The sequence below is a fragment of the Microtus pennsylvanicus genome, chromosome 5 (assembly GCF_037038515.1).
Source record: "Microtus pennsylvanicus isolate mMicPen1 chromosome 5, mMicPen1.hap1, whole genome shotgun sequence".
NCBI classification, from domain to species: domain Eukaryota; kingdom Metazoa; phylum Chordata; class Mammalia; order Rodentia; family Cricetidae; genus Microtus; species Microtus pennsylvanicus.
Window position 1 is genome coordinate 61601506 of NC_134583.1, and position 23153 is coordinate 61624658.

Genomic DNA, 23153 nt, shown 5'->3' on the forward strand with positions numbered 1-23153 from the left:
GGTGTTAGAGATGCCTTAAATTTTGCATTTTGTTCTCACCACCCATGAGGTTTATGTTTTAAATCCAGTTTCCATGTGTTGCTGATGTTCAGTGACCCTCCATACTTCCTTTGTTATTGCAAACCTAAGAAGTTTCACAGACAGCAGAGACTGTCACCAAACTCTGACATCACCTTCTAGGGCCTCTTCATAATTTGTTGTATCCATATAAGTTACACCTTTAAAGTCATATTTTAATGCAATTCTCATTTGTTTTCACACATCATTCATGCAAAGCATTAAGGGATATTTCCCTTCTCATTAAGCATCTTATTCTGGCTTTTGGCTACGCGTGCCAGTATATGATTTGAAATGCAAGCTCTAGTAGTCATGTGTCTCTCAACAAAAATCCTGTGTGTGAGTGACAAGCAAGCTCTAGTAGGCATGTCTCTCTCAACAAAAATCTTGTGTGTGAGTGACAAGCAAGCTCTAGTAGGCATGTCTCTCTCAACAAAAATCCTGTGTGTGAGTGACAAACTCGGTAAACACCTCTCTGCCCACAAAGTACAGTGCAAGCAATAGAAACTATTTTTCTCTTTCTCCGTCTCTTTCCCAACCATAAGGCACTGATATAATAACAATTTTTAGCAAACTCTTACAGGAGCTCCTGGTGCATTCCAGGCTGCTGAGTTGCAATTTCATCTTTTGGACAATGAAAAATAATATTTGTTTTACTGTAGGAAACTTGAAAATATATTTTAGAAATCAATGCTAGAGCAGACATGGAGAATAGCTGTGAGGAAAACCAAATAATCTCCTTAACATTGGCCTCAGTGACTATGATTTCCCCATGAGACCTATAGATGTATGTAACTGTAAAGAACTGATCATGCTCGGGGCTGGAGAGATGGCTCAGTGGTTAAGAGAACTGGCTGTTCTTCCAGAGGTTGTGAGTTCAATTCCCAGCAACCACATGGTGGCTCACAACCATCTGTAATGAGATCTGGTGCCCTCTTCTGGCACGTGGGCATACATGGAGGCAGAATGTTGTATACATAATAAATAAATAAATCTTTTTTTTAAAAAAAAGAATTGATCATGCTCCATACCATACCAGTTATGAGCAACACAAATTGAACTTTCTCCTTCTTTTTGTGGGGGGAAAGTCACAAGGGTGGAGGCCAAACTTGGGGAGACTGGGAAGTGAGTGTGATAGCGATGCATTGAAATTCCCAACAATCAAAAATTATGTTGGAAAAAACATTGAATTGTAATATCTTCACATAATAAAACCTTTTACAAAAAAGAATAAAGAATGTACTTGTAATCTTACTAAGCAAACATGTTGTGTGTGTTCCTATATGTGGTATATGTGTGTGTGCACACATGTGCACAGGTAAAAACCATCTGTGCGTGAATTTGTGGAGGCAAATGTTGAGGTTGGGCATCTTCCTCAATCACTGTCCACCTCATGCTTTGAGGCAAGAGCTCCCCATGAGCTTGGACTGGCAGATCTCCTGTCTCTCACCTGAGATGTCTCTGACTTGTGATGTCTCTGACCTGTGATATCTCTGACCTGAGATGTCTCTGACCTGTAATGTCTCTGATCTGAGATGTCTCTGACCTGTGATGTGCCTGTTGAGGGGGATTTAATTCACTAGTATTCAAAAAACAAAGAGCAGGAGCTTCTTAAATCCTTCCCAGCACTAGCCTAGAGCCTAGCAACCTACTGCTGATTAGATATCCAAAAAGTAAAAAGAATATGTCAAAGTGGTATATGCATGCCTATGTTTGCTGCATTATTCATAATAGCCAAAAATGAAAACGATTTAAGGATCTGTTGAGGAATAGGGGATAAAGAAGAAATGACACACATATGGGAGTTAGCATGCACACACGCAGTAGAGAAACTAATCCTGAAAATAAAGGGAAACCTTCTCATTTGTGGCAACATGAACGAAGCTAGGTGATATTATATTCAATGAAACATGCCATGCATAAAAAGACAAATGCCATATGATCTCATTCATCAAGTGATTAACACTTAGATGCTGAATCTAAGGAAGTTACATGGAAGTAGCTGATTAGTAGTTAGTGGGTGCCGTGGTGGGTGAGGTTGGAGAGACTTTGAACAAATGATAGAGAGGTTTCATAGTCACTATTCTGTGGCTGCAAAGAGACATCATGACCAAGGCAACTCTTATAAAAGAAAGCATTTGATTGAGGGATTGCTTATAGTTTCAGAGGCTTAGTCTATTATCAGCATGGCAAGGAGCATGGTGCTGCTGTCATGATGCTGGAGAAGGAGCTAAGAGCTATATCCTAATCCATAGGCTGTAAGAAAGAGAGACGCTGGACCTGGTGAGAACTTCTGAAACCTCAAAGCTCAGCCCCAGTGACATATTCCTCCAACAAGGCCCCACCTCTTAATCATTTTCAGATAGTTCTACTCCCTGATGGCTAAACATTCAAATATATGAGCCCATGAAGGGGTTCATTCTTACACAGGATAAAAATTACACAGTGTGATGACTATAGTTAATATTAAATTATACTCTTAGTAATCTTTTATAAACTTAAAAGAAGGTATTTGAGATACCTTTTAAAGATTTGTTTAATTATATACATGTGACTTTTTATTTGCATGTATGTCTGTGTAGCAGATATGTGCCAGGTGTTCACAGGGGTCAGAAGTGGGTGTTAGATCCCTGGAACTGGAGTTATGGAGGATTGTGAGCTGGCATGTCAGTCATGGGAATTGAGCCTGGGTTCTCTCCAAAACCAACCACTTCTAGCCATTAAGCCATAACTCTAGCCCCAAGAGATACTATATTCTTAACTCAGTTTAGCCCATCTGTATGCATATACACTTTATTATCACATCAATCGTTACATTAATTTAAATAAGTAGATTAACTGACAAAATGGAAATGCCTTCAGTATTGATGGAGATACTGCCCATTTTTATGGGCTGTAGAACCTGGAACACTGCACCTGACAACAAATAGATAAATACTACTTTAACTAGATGGGTGGTGTTATAAGTGCTTTTAAAAAATTATTATGTTTTATGTTTGAAATATGCCACAGTAAAAGAGCTCTACATGATCATACAATAATATACGCATTAAGATTAATACTAATGAAATCCACACACATTTCAAATACATAACATTCTTTAAAACATTTTAAATTAAAGCATTTAATTAAAGTTGTAGTGATTTATAAATTGATATAAGTTTCTTATGAATACACCTCTTCCCCCAATTGTGTTTGTAGAGCCTTATCTGTCTGTACAAAAAAACTAAGATCACAGTAGTATGATTGGTGCATAATTCCCTTTTGCACATGGACGGACATGGTGTAATCACAAGAATGAGACACTGTGTTGTCTTAGTTACTTTTATATTTCCATGAAAAAGCACCATGAGCAAGACAACTTATCAAAGAAAGCACTTAATAGGGGCTTACAGTTTTAAAGTCCACCATGGAAGGGGACATGCACGCATGGTTAGAACCTGCACACAGGGTAACTGAGAGCTTTACATCCTGATTCATAAGCACGAGGCAGAGAGAGAGAGAGAGAGAGAGAGAGAGAGAGAGAGAGAGAGAGAGAGAGAGAGAAAGGTATCTGGGAATAGTATGATCTGTTGAAACATCAAGGTCCACCTTTGAGACACACCTCCTCCAACAAGGCCACACTTCTTAATCCTTCCCAAACAGTTCCACCAACTAGGATGCAAACATTCAAATATATGAACCTATGGTGGTTATTCTCATCACAATCTTCATACTTTCCCTTCTTCCTCCTCTCTCAAAACTATGTCCTCATATACACACAACCAGAAAAATCTCTATCCGTTCTCAGCATTATGCTTAGGAGTAAATACATTTAGTAAATTAAAAGCTCAAACTTTTACACTGGATATATGAGTTGACAACTTACTGAGCTTAAAAGCCTCAACAATTGCTGTCAGTTCCCTAGAATAATTTTCTATATATGCACACCAAAAAGACTAGGTTTTGGGGGGTCACATCTCCTCCTGTGTTTACCCAACTCTTAACCTTTGTATGATACCTAGCATGAAGCAGATATAGCACTATTTTGATAGTTTAAAAAGAAATCTGTAAGATCACTCACCTGTCTTATTTGCCTGTCCTAGGTAGTGAGCTGAAGCAAGAGAATCAGGGGATCCTTCATTACTACATTCCCAGCAAGGACAACGGCTGGGGAAAGGTGACCAGTGCATGTGAGGGAGCACTAACAAAGGGGGTTCTTGGGGTGCGGGAAGCGGAATTGTTCCTGATGTCATGGACGCTGTGGAGTGTTTATGTTCCTCGTCAAGTGCCTAGACATTAAATGTCTTTGGTTACTACCCTTAAGTACCATTACTAATTCATATCCATCAAAATAATGGAGACAGAAAACTGTCTCCTCCCTTTCTCAACTGCCCATTTCTTTTGCTCTCTGATTGTGCCCTTCTGTGTGTCCTTTGATTTAACTTCATATACTTGACAGACACAGGGGAAGGGAGGAGGAGAGGCTCCTCTGGGGGCTGGAGGGAGACGGAAATGGCAACTGCATGCTTTTGTTGTTGTTTAAGATGTTTGGCATTTTGGAGAAAGCAAAGGAACAATTCAATTTAGAAGATTATTCCATCAGTCAGATCACCCTGGACCAAGTCTTCCTGGCTTTTGCTAATCAAGACAACACAGGAAATGATTATAAAACAGAGGTGCCTTGAGATTCAGTTACAACTAGTGTTACCGGTTTTACTACAGCTGCTACAGGATGGGAAGGACATCCTGTGCCTATATATCTTCATGTAAATATATTTGTTTAATAAATATTTCCCTGAAAGGAAAAAATGAGTCCTCTTCACTGGAGATATAGCTGAATGTCCAAACCTAAAAATATTTCTTAGAGTCATTTTTTTCGTAGAAAAATGGAAGTGCAGCAGCATTTATCTTTGTAAGGACCTATTCCTCGGTATTCTAAGTACTTGAGCAGTGACGGTGTTATCAGATTTGCACAAGTAGAAATGCGCCCGTTTTAGCAGCTGACTATTGATAAGAGGAGCGTAAACCTGGAACAAACCAAATTTTCCACAAGCATGCACACAAAAATATGCACACATACACCAACATATTCCCTAATATGTGCAAAAATTAAATCAATATCAAAGTTTGATATTAGTTTCCAAAATTCTAAAGTCTTTTTCTTCAATGATAAAAAGATAAATTAAAGGACATGGACAGATAAAAAAAAGATTCTTTTAAAAATAATATACTTTTCTTTCTAGTCTTGCTTCCCCTTTAGTAAAGAATAAGAGTAGATAGTAAGTGGAGTGATACAAAGATTTTTCTCCTGATTCCTGTCTAGGAAGTTGGTGTCCTCTAGGGGGAGTTTACATCTCTCTGCAGTTCATGCCAGACAAGTAGGATGGTTCTGGGTAGATCTGCAAGAGAGTCTAGGAAGCTGCTGTGGGTCAGAGTGGTGTCTTCAGTTTTCAGTCTTTGGGTGGAAAGTTTCAATGATAAAAGAGTATCCGGGGCCAGTGAGGCATCTCAGTGGGTAGAGGCACCTGCTGTCAAGTTTGACGACCAGAGTTTGATCCCCAGGGCCCCCATGGTAGAAGGACAGAACTGACACCAGCTAGTTGTCCTTTGATCTCCACATTCATGTGATATGCCTCTACCCCAAGTAAATAAAATGTAATCTAAAATGCTTTTCATTGTACGCAGAAGATACTTCTCTGTTCTTTTTTATATAAAGAGGATTTGGTTTTTATGAAGCTCTAGGACCATGAGCACTTTGTAGCTTTTCCTTTGGCACGTGTAGCTTAATGCAAGTCAGTAGAAAGGTATGATTAATTTCTAAAGCAACAGTCCTTGCTGTCCTGTTTACTGAGTGCAGAGAGCTATGCTTCTCTTTTGGATTTACAACAACAGATATACATAGAATATAGATTGAGCAATAAATAAAAACACTGTCGTGGCGGCCATTATTAGGAAACAGAAGGTATGAACAGCACAACACTCCAATAGGAACTTAGGCATACATATGCTAAACATTCCAACGAATAACAGAATATACATCCTTCTCAAGTGGATATGCAACATTCTCTAGGATTCGCTGAATCTTGAATTTTAAAATAAGCCACGATAGGGGTGGGTTGGTGATTTGGTTCAATGACAGAGCACTTGCTTAGCAAGCACCTGGGTTTGATTCACAGCTCTGAAAAGACAAAGCAAGTCTCGATTTAAAAGTACTGAGATCTTACAGCCTTAACTACCCAAGATGTTTACTAAAACTAGAAATCAATATCAGATGAAACAGTGGAAAAATCACACCTATTTGAAAGTTACATGTTACTAATTATGAATCAAAAAAAGAAAAAAATTACAAAATGTCTTCAGGAAATGAAACAAGATCATAACATACCAAACCTCAAAAAGGAACAGCAGAAGAAAAAAATAAATAAAAAATAAAGCAACAGCAGAACAGAGGAAAATGTGTAGCTATAAACGAAGACTTCTAAAAAGAAGACATCTTTGCAAATCAAGAATCAAACTGTACGCCTAAGAATACAAGAAGTAGAAAAATAGGGAAAGCATACACTAGCAAATAAACAACCAAAATAAAAAAAAATTGACAACAGAGAAAAATTAGTGAAAACAAAATTTAGTTATTTGAAAACGCAAACACACTGACAAATGTTTGTCTAGAATAAGAAAAACTGAAAACCTGGAATTGCTACAGTCAGAAATGAGAGCAGAGACATTTAGTGCATGATAAAGTACATCCTCCCTCATCCCAAGCACCGCCTTTGGCTCCTCCGGCTCCACCCCCCCCCACCCCCGCACTTCCGGTCAGCCTTGGCGCCTGTAGCGGTTGACCCAGTGACCCAGGTGTTAAGAGGAAGTGCCCCGCCCAGCAGACACGTGCCGGGGGTTGAAAGGAAGTGCAGCGCCTGATAGGACACGCGCTCCTCAGAGGCGGAAGCAGGGGCCTGCCGTGGCGGTTGTGAGGACGCCTGAGCAGTGAGTGTCGGGGACGCCACAGTCACCTTTCTAAACTCCCCCAGACGACTAAAACTGTGTGAGGTTAGGAGCACGTTTGAGGTCGGGGCTGGGCTGTAGCTTACTGGGGAACAGCTGGCGTCGGTTCTGGCCTTCTACCATGGGGGTCCTGGGGATCAAACTCAGGTCGTCAAACTTGACAGCAGGTGCCTCTACCCACTGGGCTGTGTCACTGGCCCCGGATACTCTTTTATCATTGAAACTTTCCACCCAAAGACTGAAAACTGAAAACACCACCCCGACCCACAGCAGTTTCCTAGACTCTCTTGCAGATCTACCCAGAACCATCCTACTTGTCTGGCATGAACTGCAGAGAGATGCAAACTCCCCCTAGAGGACACCAACGTCCTAGACAGGAATCAGGAGACAAATCTTTGTATCATTCCATTTATTCTCTACTCTTATTCTTTACTACAGGGGAAGCAAGACTAGAAAGGAAAGTACGTTATTTTTAAATTATGCTTCTCCATAATTGCTCACTTTTAGTAAAAGGAACTTGCTCCTCACCGTCTTCCACAAGAGCGAGAAAACTTTGAACTATCCTGTAGCATAATGTTCTACTGTATTCTCGTCAGTGTCTGTCCTCAGCTGGGCGAAATCTAATTCTAGGTCTTCATCGAATGCTCAGAGTTAATGAACCCAGAACTCACCTCGCTAGTCGGTTTTTCTTTTTCTTTCTCTGCATTTTTAAGATACCTTTGGTCAACACTTGTCAATTTTATTGTGTCCAAGAAACTGTCTTAAGCAGGTGTCAATTTTGTTTCAGAAAATTGCATATGAAAAACACTTCTTATTAGATTTCTTTTAAATTGATATATAAAATTATACATGTTAAATATTGTGTTATGTTTTGATGTCATATATTGTTGCCTATTAATTAAGCCAGGTTAAATATGCTTGTTACCTTATTTTTTATGGTGAAATTTTTCAAATTTTCCAATCTTCTTCTCCAGCTCTGTGAACTATCAAGTGCGTTGTAGTTATCTCTGGACATCCTGTTGTGTAATACCACACCAGAACTTGGTATTTCCATCTGACTGTAGCTCAGTACTCACTGGTCAGTATTCCCCACCCTACTCCATCACACACCTGTCTTCTGCCTCTGGCAACCATCTCAGCATCCATGAAATAAGCTTTTCTTTTTGTTTTGTTTTGAATCTCACGTATAAGAGAACACACAGTATAACTTATCCTTCCTGGGCCTGGCATTTCACCTGACATTTGTTAAATCAATGTTGTTGCTGGCGACATGATTATATTCTTTTTGTTATGGGTCTAGGGGCATTCAGAGATACATCAGTCTATTGATAAAGTTTTAACAAATTGAATCCTTCTTATTTAGATACTGACATCAAGACTGCACCTGAAAGTGCTCCTAAGATGCAACATTTAGCCTATCAGCCCAGGGCTTCTAAGACAAAATCTGCAAATTTATATGTATTCTGACTGCTTGCAGGCAGGGGCTCATCTTAACATGTCTTGTAGTTGTCCTTGTCATCTTGTTTTAGCAGAATAAGCCAGCTTAAATTTAAAAAGAAAGAGAAATAGGGCTGGAGAGATGGCTCAGTGGTTAAGAACACTGGCTGCTCTTTCAGAGGTCCTAAATTCAATTCCCAACAACCACATGGTGGCTCACAACCATCTATAGTGGGATCAGATGTCCTCTTCTGGTATAAAAGACATGCATGCAGGCAGGGCACTTATAGATATATAAATAAATAAATAAATAAATAAATCTTTTTAAAAAGAGAAATAGCAGTTAACCTTATGACCTATTTATTATCTTGCAAGAACAATAAGTTTTACATATCAGTCAACTTTTAGAATAGTCTTCCATGTCTGGGGACAAAAGGGAACTGGGCTGCTACAGTATAATTTGTACAAGCTAGGGGCTTACATGTTAGAGGCATTTTTTTGCCTTTTTTTGATCTCTCAAGAATAGTAATTAAAACCATAAATGCAATTAACTATCACATTTTTATCAATAAATGGTAGACATTATGTATATAAATTCATTTTGTTTATCACCTAATAGAAAAACTTTAACACATTTTAAAAATTTATTTTATTGTGCAGTGGTCATAGAGACCAGGGTTTTATTGCTGTGAAGAGACACCATGACCATGGCAGTTCCTATAAAGGAAAACTTTTAATTCGACCTGGCTTACATTTTAGGTTTAGTCCATTGTGGTCATGGCAGAAAATATGGGACCATACAGGCAGACATGGTGCTAGAGAGGTAGCTAAGAGTTCTACATCTGGATCTGTGGGCAGCAGGAAGTGTCTACTAAACCTGGCTTGAACATTTGAGACCTCAAAGCCTGCCCCCTAGTGACAGTCTTTCTCCAACAAAACCATACCTATGCCAACAAGGCCACACCTCCTAAAAATGACACTCCCTATGAACCTTTGGAGGATATTTTCTTTCAAACCACCAAAATAATTTAAACAATAATAGCATTGCAACGAGGCATAGTGTGACATGCCTTTAATCCCAGCAGAGATAGGCATATCTTTGATTTCAAGACCAGCCTGGTCTACATAGTGATTTCCAGGACATCTATATAGAGAGACCCTGTGTCAAAAAAAAAAAAAGCATTGGAGAGGTATCACTTGGGTTTGGGAACTCCATGGGCACTTACACCTATTTTGACTAGTTATGGATCTTTGTGATAGTTTCCACTGTTGAACCTATGGACACAAGGAGAAAGACAACTGACCACAAATTAGGGCCAAATCAAGGTAAGATAATTGTGCACACAGGAGCCAGACCAGCAGCTATCACACCCAATGCAGGGTTTAGGAGAACAATGCTGAGCCAGTTTTTCAAGCTCTTTTTATAAGGGAAAGATGCAAGGTGGAGAATTTGGCAAACAAGCATGGTTACAAAAGTGAGACAGGCAGTTAAGGCAGAAATCTTCTGGGAACATCTGTTTAAGACCTACATTGTGGCCACATATTGGGGCACAGCCCAATTCCAAGTAAACAGAAACTTCAGTGGAATAGAGTATCAAATGGCTCCAGATTATAAAAATAGAGTTGGTCTGGTTTCTCACCTGTGTGTTACAAAAAGAAGCTTCTTTGGCAAGGTGTGAGAACTATACTTATCTGTGAGTAAAAGTATTTAAGGTAAAAATTATATTGGCTTAGGAAAATGGCAGTAACAGATTCTCCCCCAGGGTCTGTGTCCACTCCAGCCTCAGGTAGTTGGCTAGATTTGCAATATCAGGCATAAATTTTCTCCTGATGAGTTGGCCTTCTGGGAAAATCATGGAAGAAAGGACAGAAAAGTTATCAAAGTCAGAGCATCAGGATCCCTGCACCTATATAACGTCTTCTTGACATGATAGGAAAGCTGCACACATGAAACATGAACAATATGGTTGCCCACACAACTGCACAACACCAATTGACATGCCAACATAGATGAGAGATGTTTTCACAAGACTTCACCACCAGATGAAGAGCTACAAGCAACCAGTGGCTGCTGAGAGAGATAATCAATTTCCTCCTGGGATGAACATCCTGAGAATTTAACTAATTCCAAGCGGTCAGTTATAAGCACATGTGTAAAGCCGGGCGGTGGTGGCGCATGCCTGTAATCCCAGCACTCAGGAGGCAGAGGCAGGCGGATCTCTGTGAGTTCGAGACCAGCCTGGTCTACAAGACCTAGTTCCAGCACAGGCTCCAAAACCACAGAGAAACCCTGTCTCGAAAAACAAAAAAAAAAAATAAGCACATGTGTATGAGCAGCACTAAATGGACTTAGTGGATTATATATAAACATAACTATAAACAACATGCAAAGGAACGACTGAACTAGATCACTCCATGGGGAGAAAGAAATTGTTGGGATCAAGTTGCCAAAACCATCTCTCGGGGAGAGAGAAGAGCAAACCTGGCAGATGAGCAAGCAGATTTTATATGACAAATAGCAGGAATAGTGGGAATCTGAGTTCTTATAGGCTGTCCATATTGGCCTAGAAGTAGGCGCCCTTGTCTGAGCTAGTTGACCTTTGGGGAAAGGTTTAGAAGTGTTCAGAAGAATTAAGATCTCCACCTTATGAGATTTGCTTTTCTGTTTTTTGTTTTGTTTTGTTTTGTTTTCCAGACCAGGTTTCTCTGTAGCTTTGGAGCCTGTCCTAGCTCTTGTAGACCAGGTTGGCCTCGAACTCACAGAGATCCGCCTGCCTCTGCCTCCCGAGTGCTGGGATTAAAGGTGTGCACCTCCACCACCTGGCTGAGATTTGCTTTTCTGATCTCCTTATTTACCCAGTAGCAATTCTTCCGCTTACCTGTCCAAAGTCACCAATGCTGCCATTTTGGGAAGAGCAGGGGTTTGGGGCCTAACAATAATAATTCAAGAAGAAGTCATGAATTTGAGAGGGAATAGGAGCACTAGAGGAGTTGGAGGGGAGAGATCTGGATGACAATGATATACAGCGCTTATGAATGAAAATCTCAAAAAATTAAAAATTATAGCAAAGCAGGAGATTGTTTACTATACTTTATGAAATAAGGTAATTTCAGGAAGTTGGAGCCACTTAGGCTCCAGTTCAGTCTTAATCTACAGACATTCCACAATTTGAAATAATCATTCGCTCCTTTTTGGTATACTTCATGTGATACAGTCTTGATCAGCATAGACTGGAGTTTTGCCTCTTGAACTTTAGATGAATTAGAATTAATGAATGTACTTTATCCATCAATATTATATTGAGATTTATTTCTAAATAATAATAATGGATAGTTGCAGTTCATCATTTTACTTTGTGACATTTCTTTATATGGATAAGCTATAATTTCTATGATTAAACTACTGACTTTGGGATTTTTATTATTGTAGGTTTATTTGTGTCTACCTTTATTACTGCAAGTATATTTGTATTTTATTGGGATAAGTGTATTATTGTAGAATTCATCTCACCATATTTGGTAGACAAAAACTGTGTTTCTAAATGCTCATACCAAATTGTAATTCCCCTGCAGTATTTTAGAGATTCTGGTGCTCAGCATCTTTCTGAGCAACTGAAATTATCTTTTAATGGCCTTCAACTTTATATACATTTCATTTTTCTTTCTTTACGGTTTCTATGGGATTTAAAGGAATGTCCCCTTTTTTGTTTTTCATATCCTTTTCTTTCCCTTTTAGTTTTACTAGAGTTAATCAGATTTTTAAATTTGTTGATTGTATGTTATATTTATATTTATGAATATATATATTTATATTCTTATATTTTGTTGTTAAAATTGAAATATAAAATAATTAAGTATGTCCTCACTTAAATTCATGCTTTTTTGTTTCTGTCATACTGTATTTCTGTCAGGTTTACTGACTTTACAACTTTGGTACTGTGTCTTTCACAATAGAAGACTTGTCTGTGATGTCCTCACATGTCACCTTAACAGAGAATATTGATTTTGATTCCAGGTAGATACAGCTATATAGTCTTGCTTCTTCAGGTGTAATCAGCATCTGGAAATTCTTGCATATGTCTCCATGGCTAAGTCTGCAGTAATTTCTTAGATAACTCTGATAGCTAGGATGCAGTTCTGTTAGGTAGATAGGGAAGATTAGCCAGCAACTCTAAGTTTGGTATGTGTTTGCAGGTGCCAGACATTCATTAGTTTCTATAGATGCGAAGGATGTAAGACCACTCTGGTGAGCAAAGTCAGCTATGCTACAGCATGCTCAGAACTGGAAATGGGACCACTCTTTAAAAAACTGTTTACAGTTTCTAGTAGATCTGGGCAGGTATTATACAGTGTTCCCAGCAATGAAGATGAGCACTCATTGAATGTGGATGGTTAGCCTATCTTCCACACTCAAGTCTGTTGGCTGGGGCTAAGAGTCAGATAGGCTGAGTGCCTCATCTCAATGATGAGGTAAAGCCACTGTCACTGACATCCACCATGCCCTTACTTTGTTCTGACATCCTTCTCAGTATTTCCATGTTCTACTTGTAAAGGGATTGATGTGGGATTCCCCTTTCTATGCTGAGAATATCATTGGTGAAGATATTGGTGAAAGAAACTGCCTTGGCTTGTTGATAGGGCAGAACTTAGGTAGGCAGAGAAAACTAAACTAAATGGAGGGAGAAGGGAGGCAGAGTCATAGAGAAGCCATGGAGCCACTGCCAGAAACAGATATGCCGAAACTTTGCCTGTAAGCCACTGCCATCTGCTGATACACAGATTAATGGAGATGGGTTAAATTAATATATAAGAGTTAGTCAATAAGAAGCTAGAGCTAATGGACCAAGCAGTGATTTAATTCATACAGTTTCTGTGAGGTTATTTTGAGAGTCTGGGTGGCTGGAAAATGAACAAGCGGCCTCCTTACAACAACGGATGATATAGAATGGACCATTTTCTTATCTTTTCTAATGTAATTTTTCTGCTGTTCTTCTGTTTTACTGGGTGGTAAAAGTATGCTCCATTTTCCAGAACTCATTAAGGTTCTTTTAATATTTCTGTTGCCATTCATCATTTTTTCTTTCCCTTTCTTTTAATCTGTTGTCGACTTTTTTTTTTTTTGCTTTACAAACTGGATAGTATAATTTGACCTAATTTCAAGCTTGCTGATTCTTTTGCCTATTCAAATCTTCCATTAACCCTTTCTTGATTTAAGCCTCTAATGTGTATATGCTTGTTGATATGTTAATTTGTTGAAATACCAATGTATTGTTTCCTTTAGCTCTCTGAATCTATTTGAGACAGTTCTATTTGAGAAGCCATTTCTAAAGTCTAGTGTCCATGTCCTTTCGTTTATAGACCTACTGTAACAAAATAGCACAACCCGAGTGGCCACAACAAAAGTCAATTTTCACACTGTTGGCAGTTGGAAGTTTCTTTTGGGGTTAATGTTTCCTATAATCAAGTGTGTGTGTGTGTGTGTGGTTTTCAGCTCATAGCTCCTGGGATAGGCTTCCTATACTTATGAATGAGGCCTGGATAAAAAGAGAATCCCCAAGTCTCTTATTTATTTTTTAATAATTATTCTTTATTATTGAGAATTTTATACATGTATGCAATGAATATCACATTTTTCCTCCCCCCCCATTTTCACCCTCATGTCATGTATACCCATGTATACTCACGTATACTCCACTAAGTCAAGGTAGTGCTGCTTATATATTCATGGATGTGAAGCCATCTACCAAAGCATGATAAACTACCAGTGGCCATATTCTCAAAAAAGAAAGATTTCTCCACATCAACCCTGTAGTGGAGTTTTTCATCACGACTGCAATCAACTCTGCCAACTGCTTCCCAAATAACCACCCAGAGACTTATTATTAATTATAAATTCTTGGTCCATACGTCAGGCTTATTACTAACTATCTCTTATAACTTAAATTAACCGATTTCTATTCATCTATGTGCTGCCCTGTGGCTCATGGCTTTTACCTCTCCTCCATGTCCTGCCTCATTTCCATCTGGCTAGAGATTCCTCTGGCTCCGCTCTACTTCTTCCCAGCATTCTCTCTGCCTGGAAAATCCTGCCTAACCTTTGGTCAATCAGCTTTTTATTAACAATGAGAGCAATACATATTTACACTATATAAAGATTGTTCCACAGCACACCCCAGCAGCTATTAATTGTCAATAGTTCCTTTGTAAAGTGTATGTTCTGAGAGCACCTCCCCAAGCTGCCAAACTTTTGCCTGACTTGATCTTTTGCAGGGAACCACAGCTGCTGTGGATTCACGTGTGGGCTAGCTTCATGTTCAGAAGATAGTATTTCACAGCTCTCCTCCCCAATCTCTGTCTCTTAAAGTCTTTCTTCCACCTCCCTTTTTCAGGTGTCCCATGGCCTTTGTCAGGAAGCTATTACCATTGCTTCTGATTGCTCGCTCTGACTACATGGTAAAAACCCTATTACTGAAGACACAACACACTTTGTATGCAGAACACACCACAGTTAATATCAAATTGTCAAGAACTCTTTCCTGCCAGCTAGTTTTCACATTACTAGAGGGTGCTCTGCAGACTTCAGGGGAGGAAAAAGTTATGATCTTACCTGCCACTAAACCCTGTGTGCAACAATACCAACCTGCTAGGCAGCATGTGCCCTTTGGTGCAATCGTAGCACACTGTTAGGGATTAATGACCTCTTTCTGATTGAATTGGAGGCCTGCTCCATGGGGTGGAATTTTATGCCTGATACTATAACCGTGGTCAAAAGGCCTTGACTGGGGAGGTTGTAAGTCCTAGCATAGAACCTGTTATTGTTATCTTGCTAAATGGTCCTGATGTCAATTTGCCTTCTAAATATTTATATTTAGGTTTATGTTCATAGACCTAGGCAGTTCTCAACTTTAGAGAAGCATAGTTTATATGTAGTTGGTGGAGAGATGCATAATGGATCAAAGTACTGAGAAGAAAGACGGGGTACTCAGCCTTAGGGGCATCTTCAGTACTCTTCCTCCTATGGGATCAATCATAAAATTATATCAAGAGGCTTGGAGAGGCCCTCATCTCAATCAGATTTTCTTAGAGTAGAGCTAACATGGAGTCAGATGGGAAAAGAAGACGAAGGGTTAGAAGGGAGCATGTGTGAGAGATGGTTAAAATGCACTGATTCAGTGTTCCTTCCAAGACTTAGTGGATGATCTGAAATAAATGTTTCTCTGTTTTCTAAGTTAATTTTAAAAGTTTTTTTTAAAACCAGCTCTACTTTATTTGAAATGAATAATCTTGTGCCTCTTTGGCATGGCCAGACCTGCCTTCAGGCTGGCTTCTTCCTTTTTTTTTTTAATTTTTATTGGGTTCTACAGTCTCTCCCCTCCCCTTCAACTCTCCCCCAAGGTCCCCATGCCCCCAATTTACTCAGGAGATCTTGACTTTTTCTACTTCCCATGTAGATTAGATCTATAAGTCTCTCTTACTGTCCTCATTGTTGTCTAAGTTCTCTGGGATTGTGGTTTGTAGGCTGGTTTTCTTTGCTTTATGTTTAAAAACCACCTATGAGTGAGTACATGTGATAACTGTCTTTGTGTGTCTGGGTTACCTCACTCAAAATAATGTTTTCTAGCTCCATCCATTTTCCTGCAAAATTCAAGATGTCATTTTTTTCTGCTGTGTAGTACTCCATTGTGTAAATGTACCACATTTTCCTTATCCATTCTTTGGTCAAGGGGCATTTAGGTTGTTTCCAGGTCCTAGCTATGACAAACAATGCTGCTGTGAACATAGTAGAGCACGTTTCCTTGTGGCATGATTGAGCATCCTTTAGCTATATACCCAAAAGTGGTATTACTGGGTCTTGAGGAAGGTTTTATTAATTTTCTGAGAAATCTCCACACTGACATCCAAAGGGGGTTGTATCAGCTTGCATTCCCACCAGCAATGCAGAAGTGTTCCCTTTCCCCCACAACCTCTCCAGCATAAGTTGTCATCGGTGTTTTTGATCTTGGCCATTTTTACAGGTGTAAGATAGAATCTCAGAGTTGTTTTGATTTGCATTTCTCTGATGACTAAGGATGTTGAACATTTCCTAAAGTGTCTTTCAGCCATTTTAGATTCCTCTGTTAAGAGTTCTCTGTTTAGGTCTGTACTCCATTTTTTATTGGATTATGTGTTCTTTTGGTGACCAATTTCTTGAGTTCTTTGTATATTTTGTATACCTCTGTCTGATGTGGAGTTAGTAAAGATCTTTTCCCATTTGGTAGGCTGTCATTTTGTCTTGTTGACAGTGTCCTTTGCTTAACAGAAGCTTCTCAGTTTCAGGAGGCCTCATTTATTAATTGTTTCTCTCAGTGTCTGTGCTGCTGGAGTTATATTTAGGAAGTCATCTCATGTACCAATGCATTCAAGTATATTTCCCATTTTCTCTTCTATAAGGTTCACTATGGCTGGCTTTATGTTGACGTCTTTGATCCATTTGGACTTGAGTTTTGTGCATGGTGATAGATATGGATGTATTTTCATTATTCTACATGATGATATTCAGTTATGCCAGTACCACTTGTTAAATATGCTTTCTTTTTTCCATTTGATATTTTTTGCTTCTTTGTCAAAATCAGGTGTTTGAAAGTGTAAGGATTGATATCTAGGTCTTCTATTCAGTTCCATTGGTCCTCCTGTCTGTTCTTATGCCAGTACCAGGCTGTTTTCAGTATGTAGATTTGTAGTAGAGTTTGAAGTCAGGGATTGTGATACCTCCAGAAGTTCTTTTATTGTACAGGATTGTTTTGGCTATCCTGGGTTTTTTTGCTTTTCCATATGAAGTTGAGTCCCGTTCTTTTGAGGTCTTTGAAGAATTTTTCTGGGATTTTGATGGACATTGTGTTGAATTTGTAGATTTCTTTTGGTAAGATTGCATTTTTACTATGTTAATTCTGCCTACCCAGGAGCATGGGAGATTTTTTCACTTTCTGGTGTCTTCTTCAATTTCTTTCTTCAAAGATTTAAAGTTCTTGTCATACAAGTCTTCTGCTTGTTTGGTTAGAGTTACTTACTCCGAGATATATTATGCTATTTGTGGCTATTGTGAAGGGTGTTAATACTCTGATTTCTTCCCCAGCCCTTTTATCATATGTTTACAGGAGGACTACTGATTTTGTTGAGTTAATCTTGTATCCTGCTACATTACTGAAAGTGTTTATGAGTTGTAGAAGTTCCTTGATAGAATTTTTGGGATCACTTATGTAAACTATCATATCATCAGCAAACAGTGAGAGTTTGGCTTCTTTTCTGATTTGTATCCCATTGATCTCCTTTTGGTGACCTATTGCTCTAGCTAGGACCTCAGGAACTATATTGCATAGATATGGAGAGAGTTTCTTTAAGGAAATTTCTCATTTCCTCTTTAAGAGTTTCAAACATTCTCTTGAAGTTATTTTTAGGTCATTTTCTTCTGCTTCGTCTATATTTGTTTGTTCAGGTCTTGCTGTTGTAGGATCTTTAGGTTTTACTGGTGCTGTGTTTCTCTTTGTGGTGTTGCATGTGTTCTTACCTTTTGTGCTCATCTTTTCCTCTAATAGATGTGGTTGGGGCTGTCTGAGATTCTGTTGAATAATCTTCTAGGTACCAAAGAATCCAAAGCTCAGATGGTGGTTCCTCGTGGTACAGTCAGTGCCACAGTTCTAGTTACCCACTTGTTCCTGATTTCAGTGGAATCGCTGGGAGTTTTTCTCCATTTAGTTCGATGTTGGCTGTTGGCTTGCTGTATATTGCCTTTATTATGTTTAGGTATTATGCTTAGGTTCCTTATATCCCTGCTCTCTCTAAGACCTTTATCATGAAGGGATGTTGTATTTTGTCAAATCTCTTTCAGCATCTAATGAGATGATCATATGGTTTTTATTTTTCAACTTGTTTATATAGTGGATTACATGGACAGATTTTTGTATATTGAACCATCCCTGCGTCTGTGAAATGAAGCTGGCTTGGTCATGGTGGATGATGGTTCTAATGTGTTCTTGGACTCGATTTGCCAGTGTTTTATTTAGTATTTTTGCATCAGTGTTCATGAATGAGAATGGTCTGTAATTCTCTTTCTTAGTAATGTCTTTCTGTGGTTTGGGTAACCAGGTAATTGTAGCCTCATAAAAATAGTTTGGCAATGTTCCTTCTGTTTCTATTGTGTGGAATAATTTGAGGAGTATTGGTATTAGTTCTTCTTTGAAAGTCTTTTAGAATTCTGAGCTGAAACCATCTGGACCTGGGCTTTCTTTGGTTAGGAGACTTTTGATGACTGTTTCTATTTCTTCAGCAGTTATAGGCCTGTTTAATTTGCTTATCTGGTTTTGATTTAATGTTGGTAAGTGATATTTATCCAGAAAGTTGTTCATTTCCTTTAAGTTTTCCAATTTTGTGGAATAGAGGTTTTCGAAATATGACCTGATGATTCTCTGTATTTCCTCTGTATTTGTTGTTATGTCCCCCTTTTCATTTCTGATTTTGTTAATTTGGATATTCTCTCTCTCCCTTTTGGTTAGTTTGGATAAAGGTTTGTGTTGTAGGAACTGCGGGCCTCTTCCCACAGCCTGGCCCTGGCTGCCTGGCTAGCTTATGCCCCGAAATAACAACACACAAATTGTATTCTTTTAAACACTGCTTGGACCATTAGTTTCAGCCTCTTAACCCATTTCTAATAATCTATGTAGCACCACGAGGTGCGCTTACCAGAAAAGATTCAGCATGTCTGACCTGGTGGCTGGCTGCATCGCGTCTGCCCTGGAGAGAGCTGCATGGCATCTGAGGCGTCTTACCTCACTTCCTCTTCCTCCCAGCATTCTGTTCTGTTTACTCCACCCACCTATGTTCTCACCTATGAGGGCCAAGCAGTTTCTTTATTTTTTAACCAATGACCTTCCTCCATCAGGTTTGTCTATTTTTCTAATTTTCTTGAAGAACCAGCTCTTTGTTTCATTGATTCTTTGTATTGTTTTCTTTGTTTCTATTTTGTTGATTTCAGCTCTCAATTTGATTATTTCCTGCCGTCTAGTTCTCTTAGGTGAGTTTTCTTTTTTTGTTCTAAAGTTTTCAAATGTTCTGTGAATTTATTAGTGTGGGATTTTTTCAGCTTCTTTATGTAGGTGTTTAGTGCTATGAACTTTCCGCTTAACACGGCTTTCATTGTATCTCATAAATTTAGGTATGTTGTGTGGTCATTTTATTCAATTTTAGGAAGTCTTTAATTTCTCCCTTTATTTCTTCCTTAACCCATTGATGATTCAGGTGAGCATTGTTTAATTTCCATATGTCTGTGTGTTTTCTGGAATTAGTATTGCTGTTGACTTTTAGTTTTAAACCATGGTGATCTGATAAAGTACATTGGGTTATTCCATTTTTTTTCGTATTTGTTGAGGTTTGTTTTGTTAGTGAGTATGTGATCAATTTTTGAGGAGGTTCCATGAGGTGCTGAGAAAAGGTATATTCTTTTCTGTTTGGATAGAATATTCTATAGTTGTCTGTTAAGTCTATTTGGGACATAACATCTGTTAGTTCTCTTATTTCTCTGTTCATTTTTGGTCTGATTGATCTGTCCAGTGGTGAGAGGGGAATGTTGAAGTCTCCCACTATTAGTGTGTGGGGTTTAATGTATGATTTAAGCTTTAGAAGTGTTTCTTTTATATATGACAGTGCCCTTGTATTTGGGCATTGTATATATGTTCAGTACTGAGATTTCCTCTTGATGGATTTTTTTTTCTGTGACTAATATTAAATGACCTGCTCTGTCTCTTTTGACTGATTTTAGCTTAAAGTCTATTTTGTTAGATAGATGTCTTCCAATTTTTTGTTTGTCTTTTCCCCCGTTTCTTTAAGGGAATTTCTCATTTCCTCTTTAAGAGTTTCAAACATTCTCTTGAAGTTATTTTTAGGTCATTTTCTTCTGCTTCGTCTATATTTGTTTGTTCAGGTCTTGCTGTTGTAGGATCTTTAGGTTTTACTGGTGCTGTGTTTCTCTTTGTGGTGTTGCATGTGTTCTTACCTTTTGTGCTCATCTTTTCCTCTAATAGATGTGGTTGGGGCTGTCTGAGATTCTGTTGAATAATCTTCTAGGTACCAAAGAATCCAAAGCTCAGATGGTGGTTCCTCGTGGTACAGTCAGTGCCACAGTTCTAGTTACCCCATTGGTTACTCCATGTTCCTGGAGACAGCTCAGCACTCCTGTGCTTTGCTCTGTTCCCTTGGAGTTTGCGGTCTCAGGCCTACTTTGGCCTGGGTTACAGGCTTTGACCTGTTTCTGTAAATCCTGATCTGGATCCCCTCTTGGAGAAGTCCCTGGCTTAGAGTTGATCCTGCAAAAGTTTCTGGCTCTGGTCTACTGCCTAGGAGATCCCAGGCTCTGGTGTGCCCAGAACCACAGAGGAACTGTGCCCACAACCACAGAGGAACTGGCTCAGGCTTCTTCCCTCAGAAGTCCCAGACTCAAGCTCTGACCTGCAGAGATTCCAGGTTCCTGCCTATTCCTTTTGATATCCCAGACCAATGCCTGGACCCACAGAGGTCCTGGCTTAGGCCTACTCCCTCTGAGATCCCAGACTCATGCCTTGTCATGCACAGATCTCTGGTTTCTGCCTAGTCCCTCGGAGGTCCCAGGTTCACTCATGCCCAGACTGGCAGAGGTCCTGGCTCAGACCTAGTTCCTGGGATGTCCTAGACTCATGCCCAGACCCACTGGGATCCTGGCTTAGTTCTATTCCCTTGAAGATCCCAGATTCATGTCCAGACCCTTAGTGATCTCTGGCTCTGACTCACTGGCTCAGTGGTTACTCCCCTGTACCTGTTCCAGTGGAGATCTGGGACTCTGAGTCACATCGTTGGCTCAATCCTGATCCACCAGTGTCCTGGGACTGGTTGGCTCTCAGGACTGGATTTGCTCCTGGCTTCTTCTGCTCTCAGTGGAGCTTGTTTCTTCCTAAAGGTTTGTTTGTTTGTTTGTTTTGGTTTTTTTGTTTTTTTTTCAAGACGAAGTTTCTCTGTAGCTTTGGTGCCTGTCCTGGAACTAGCTCTTGTAGACCAGGCTGGCCTCGAACTCACAGAGATCTGCCTGCCTCTGCCTCCTGAATGCTGTGATCAAAGGTGTACGCTACCACCACCCGGCTTAATTTTTAAAGGTTTTTAATAGCTGTGCTTTTGTTTTTATTTTTTTAGACAGGGTGTTACTATGTAGCCCTCATTGACCTAGAACAGATAATGTAGACCAGTCTGACTTTACTCTTGAGTGCTGGTATTAGAAATGTGTACCACCACACCTCGTAATGGTTGTGTTTTTATTTTTCAGCAGTTAAAGAGCTGTTTTGCTGTTAGACATAGATACTGACCTTCTCTCAACAGTCGTGCTAGAAGGTCCACCATAGAGTGGTTTTTCAAGCTGATTTTCTTAAAATTAATATCAACAGAGCTTAAATGGAGTACGATCTTATACTCAATAGCAGCTAACATAGAATGTGATTCTGTATAATAAATATACAGTAAATACTGTAGGGGAATTTGAATATATTCATGCATCATCACTGGGAATGGAGTGTTATACTCTGAGCATATGACAACATACTGATGGATACTTTTCATTTATTTACTTTTTAATTTGTTGCTGTAATAGTGATGATTTACTTATTATGCTTAATATATTAAGAATGGAATATATTTTAAAAAGTCATATCCTGTTATTATTGTATCAATTTTACCTGGAAAAAAAATGGAACCATATTATACTTACATTTCTCTACTCTCCAGTTCCTTCATTAAATATTAAGAATCTTTATTTTATATTAAGAATACTAGTAGAAAAAGTTAGGATCAATACAGTTTGCTTTATTTCAGATATTAATCTTATCAATTTTAAGACTGATTAAAGAGAAAAGTAGTAAAAAGAAATAATCCCATTGTTTGTTGCTCACATTTTAGGTAACTTACCATTATTTTTAAAAAAAGAAAGGAAAATAAAAAGAAAGAAAAACACCTTTCATCCCTAGAGTTGAGCACACTTTTTTTTGGTAGAATGATGAATCAGTTGATAGTCAAACAATTAACAGTTCTCCTCTGGAAAAATTTTACATTAAAGGTAGGTAAAGGTATCATGGGAATGTTCAAAAGAGCCTATTTGTTACATTTCACCCTGTGTATACCTGTACACGCACTTTTGAAAAATTCAAAATTGTGGGTAGATCTTCCAAATATATAAAGGCCAAGGAAACAGTACTGCAGAATGACCGGAAAAAAATGGGGAGAAGGGAATAGGTAGTTTATATAGTTCAGGAGAATTTCACAACCCAGGCCTAATGCCTAGAGGTAGTAATATACAAAGTCCAGAAGAAAATCTCCAGATAAGGCTTTTGTTAAGCTCTTCTGCTGCAGAGAAAAAGGAAGGCAACACAAGAGTGTCTTCCGCTCCTGCCTGTAGGTTAGTGTGGAGACTACTTTTTAAAGACGTGTATTAAAGTGATGGTGAGAGGAGCTAATGAAGGGGACGGGCATCCTTCTTTTCTAGGAATACATGGAGAACTTCCTGAAACTCAGGTACTCTTTTCCTTCCTTTTATATATAGTCTCATTCTTCTGCTCATGCTAACTAGGGGAGAAAGACTGGACAAATCTAGATTCATTTTAACCTTGAATTAGAGTTTTGAATGCAAC

The 23153-nt window shown here is 38.9% G+C and overlaps 2 protein-coding genes across 2 annotated transcripts in view; both read left to right on the forward strand.

Annotated features, from left to right (window-relative positions):
- Positions 1 to 4724, forward strand: part of LOC142850951 (phospholipid-transporting ATPase ABCA3-like) — an 81469-nt gene extending 76745 nt beyond the window's left edge. The window contains exons 29-30 of the mRNA XM_075974840.1: positions 4143 to 4216; positions 4584 to 4724. Coding sequence (XP_075830955.1) covers positions 4143 to 4216; positions 4584 to 4724 — 215 coding nt within the window. The remainder of the gene's footprint in view (positions 1 to 4142; positions 4217 to 4583) is intronic.
- A 17798-nt stretch (positions 4725 to 22522) lies between these two features.
- Positions 22523 to 23153, forward strand: part of LOC142851324 (phospholipid-transporting ATPase ABCA3-like) — a 123914-nt gene continuing 123283 nt past the window's right edge. Inside the window, exon 1 of the mRNA XM_075975192.1 lies at positions 22523 to 22582. Within this exon, the coding sequence (XP_075831307.1) occupies positions 22523 to 22582 (60 nt within the window). The remainder of the gene's footprint in view (positions 22583 to 23153) is intronic.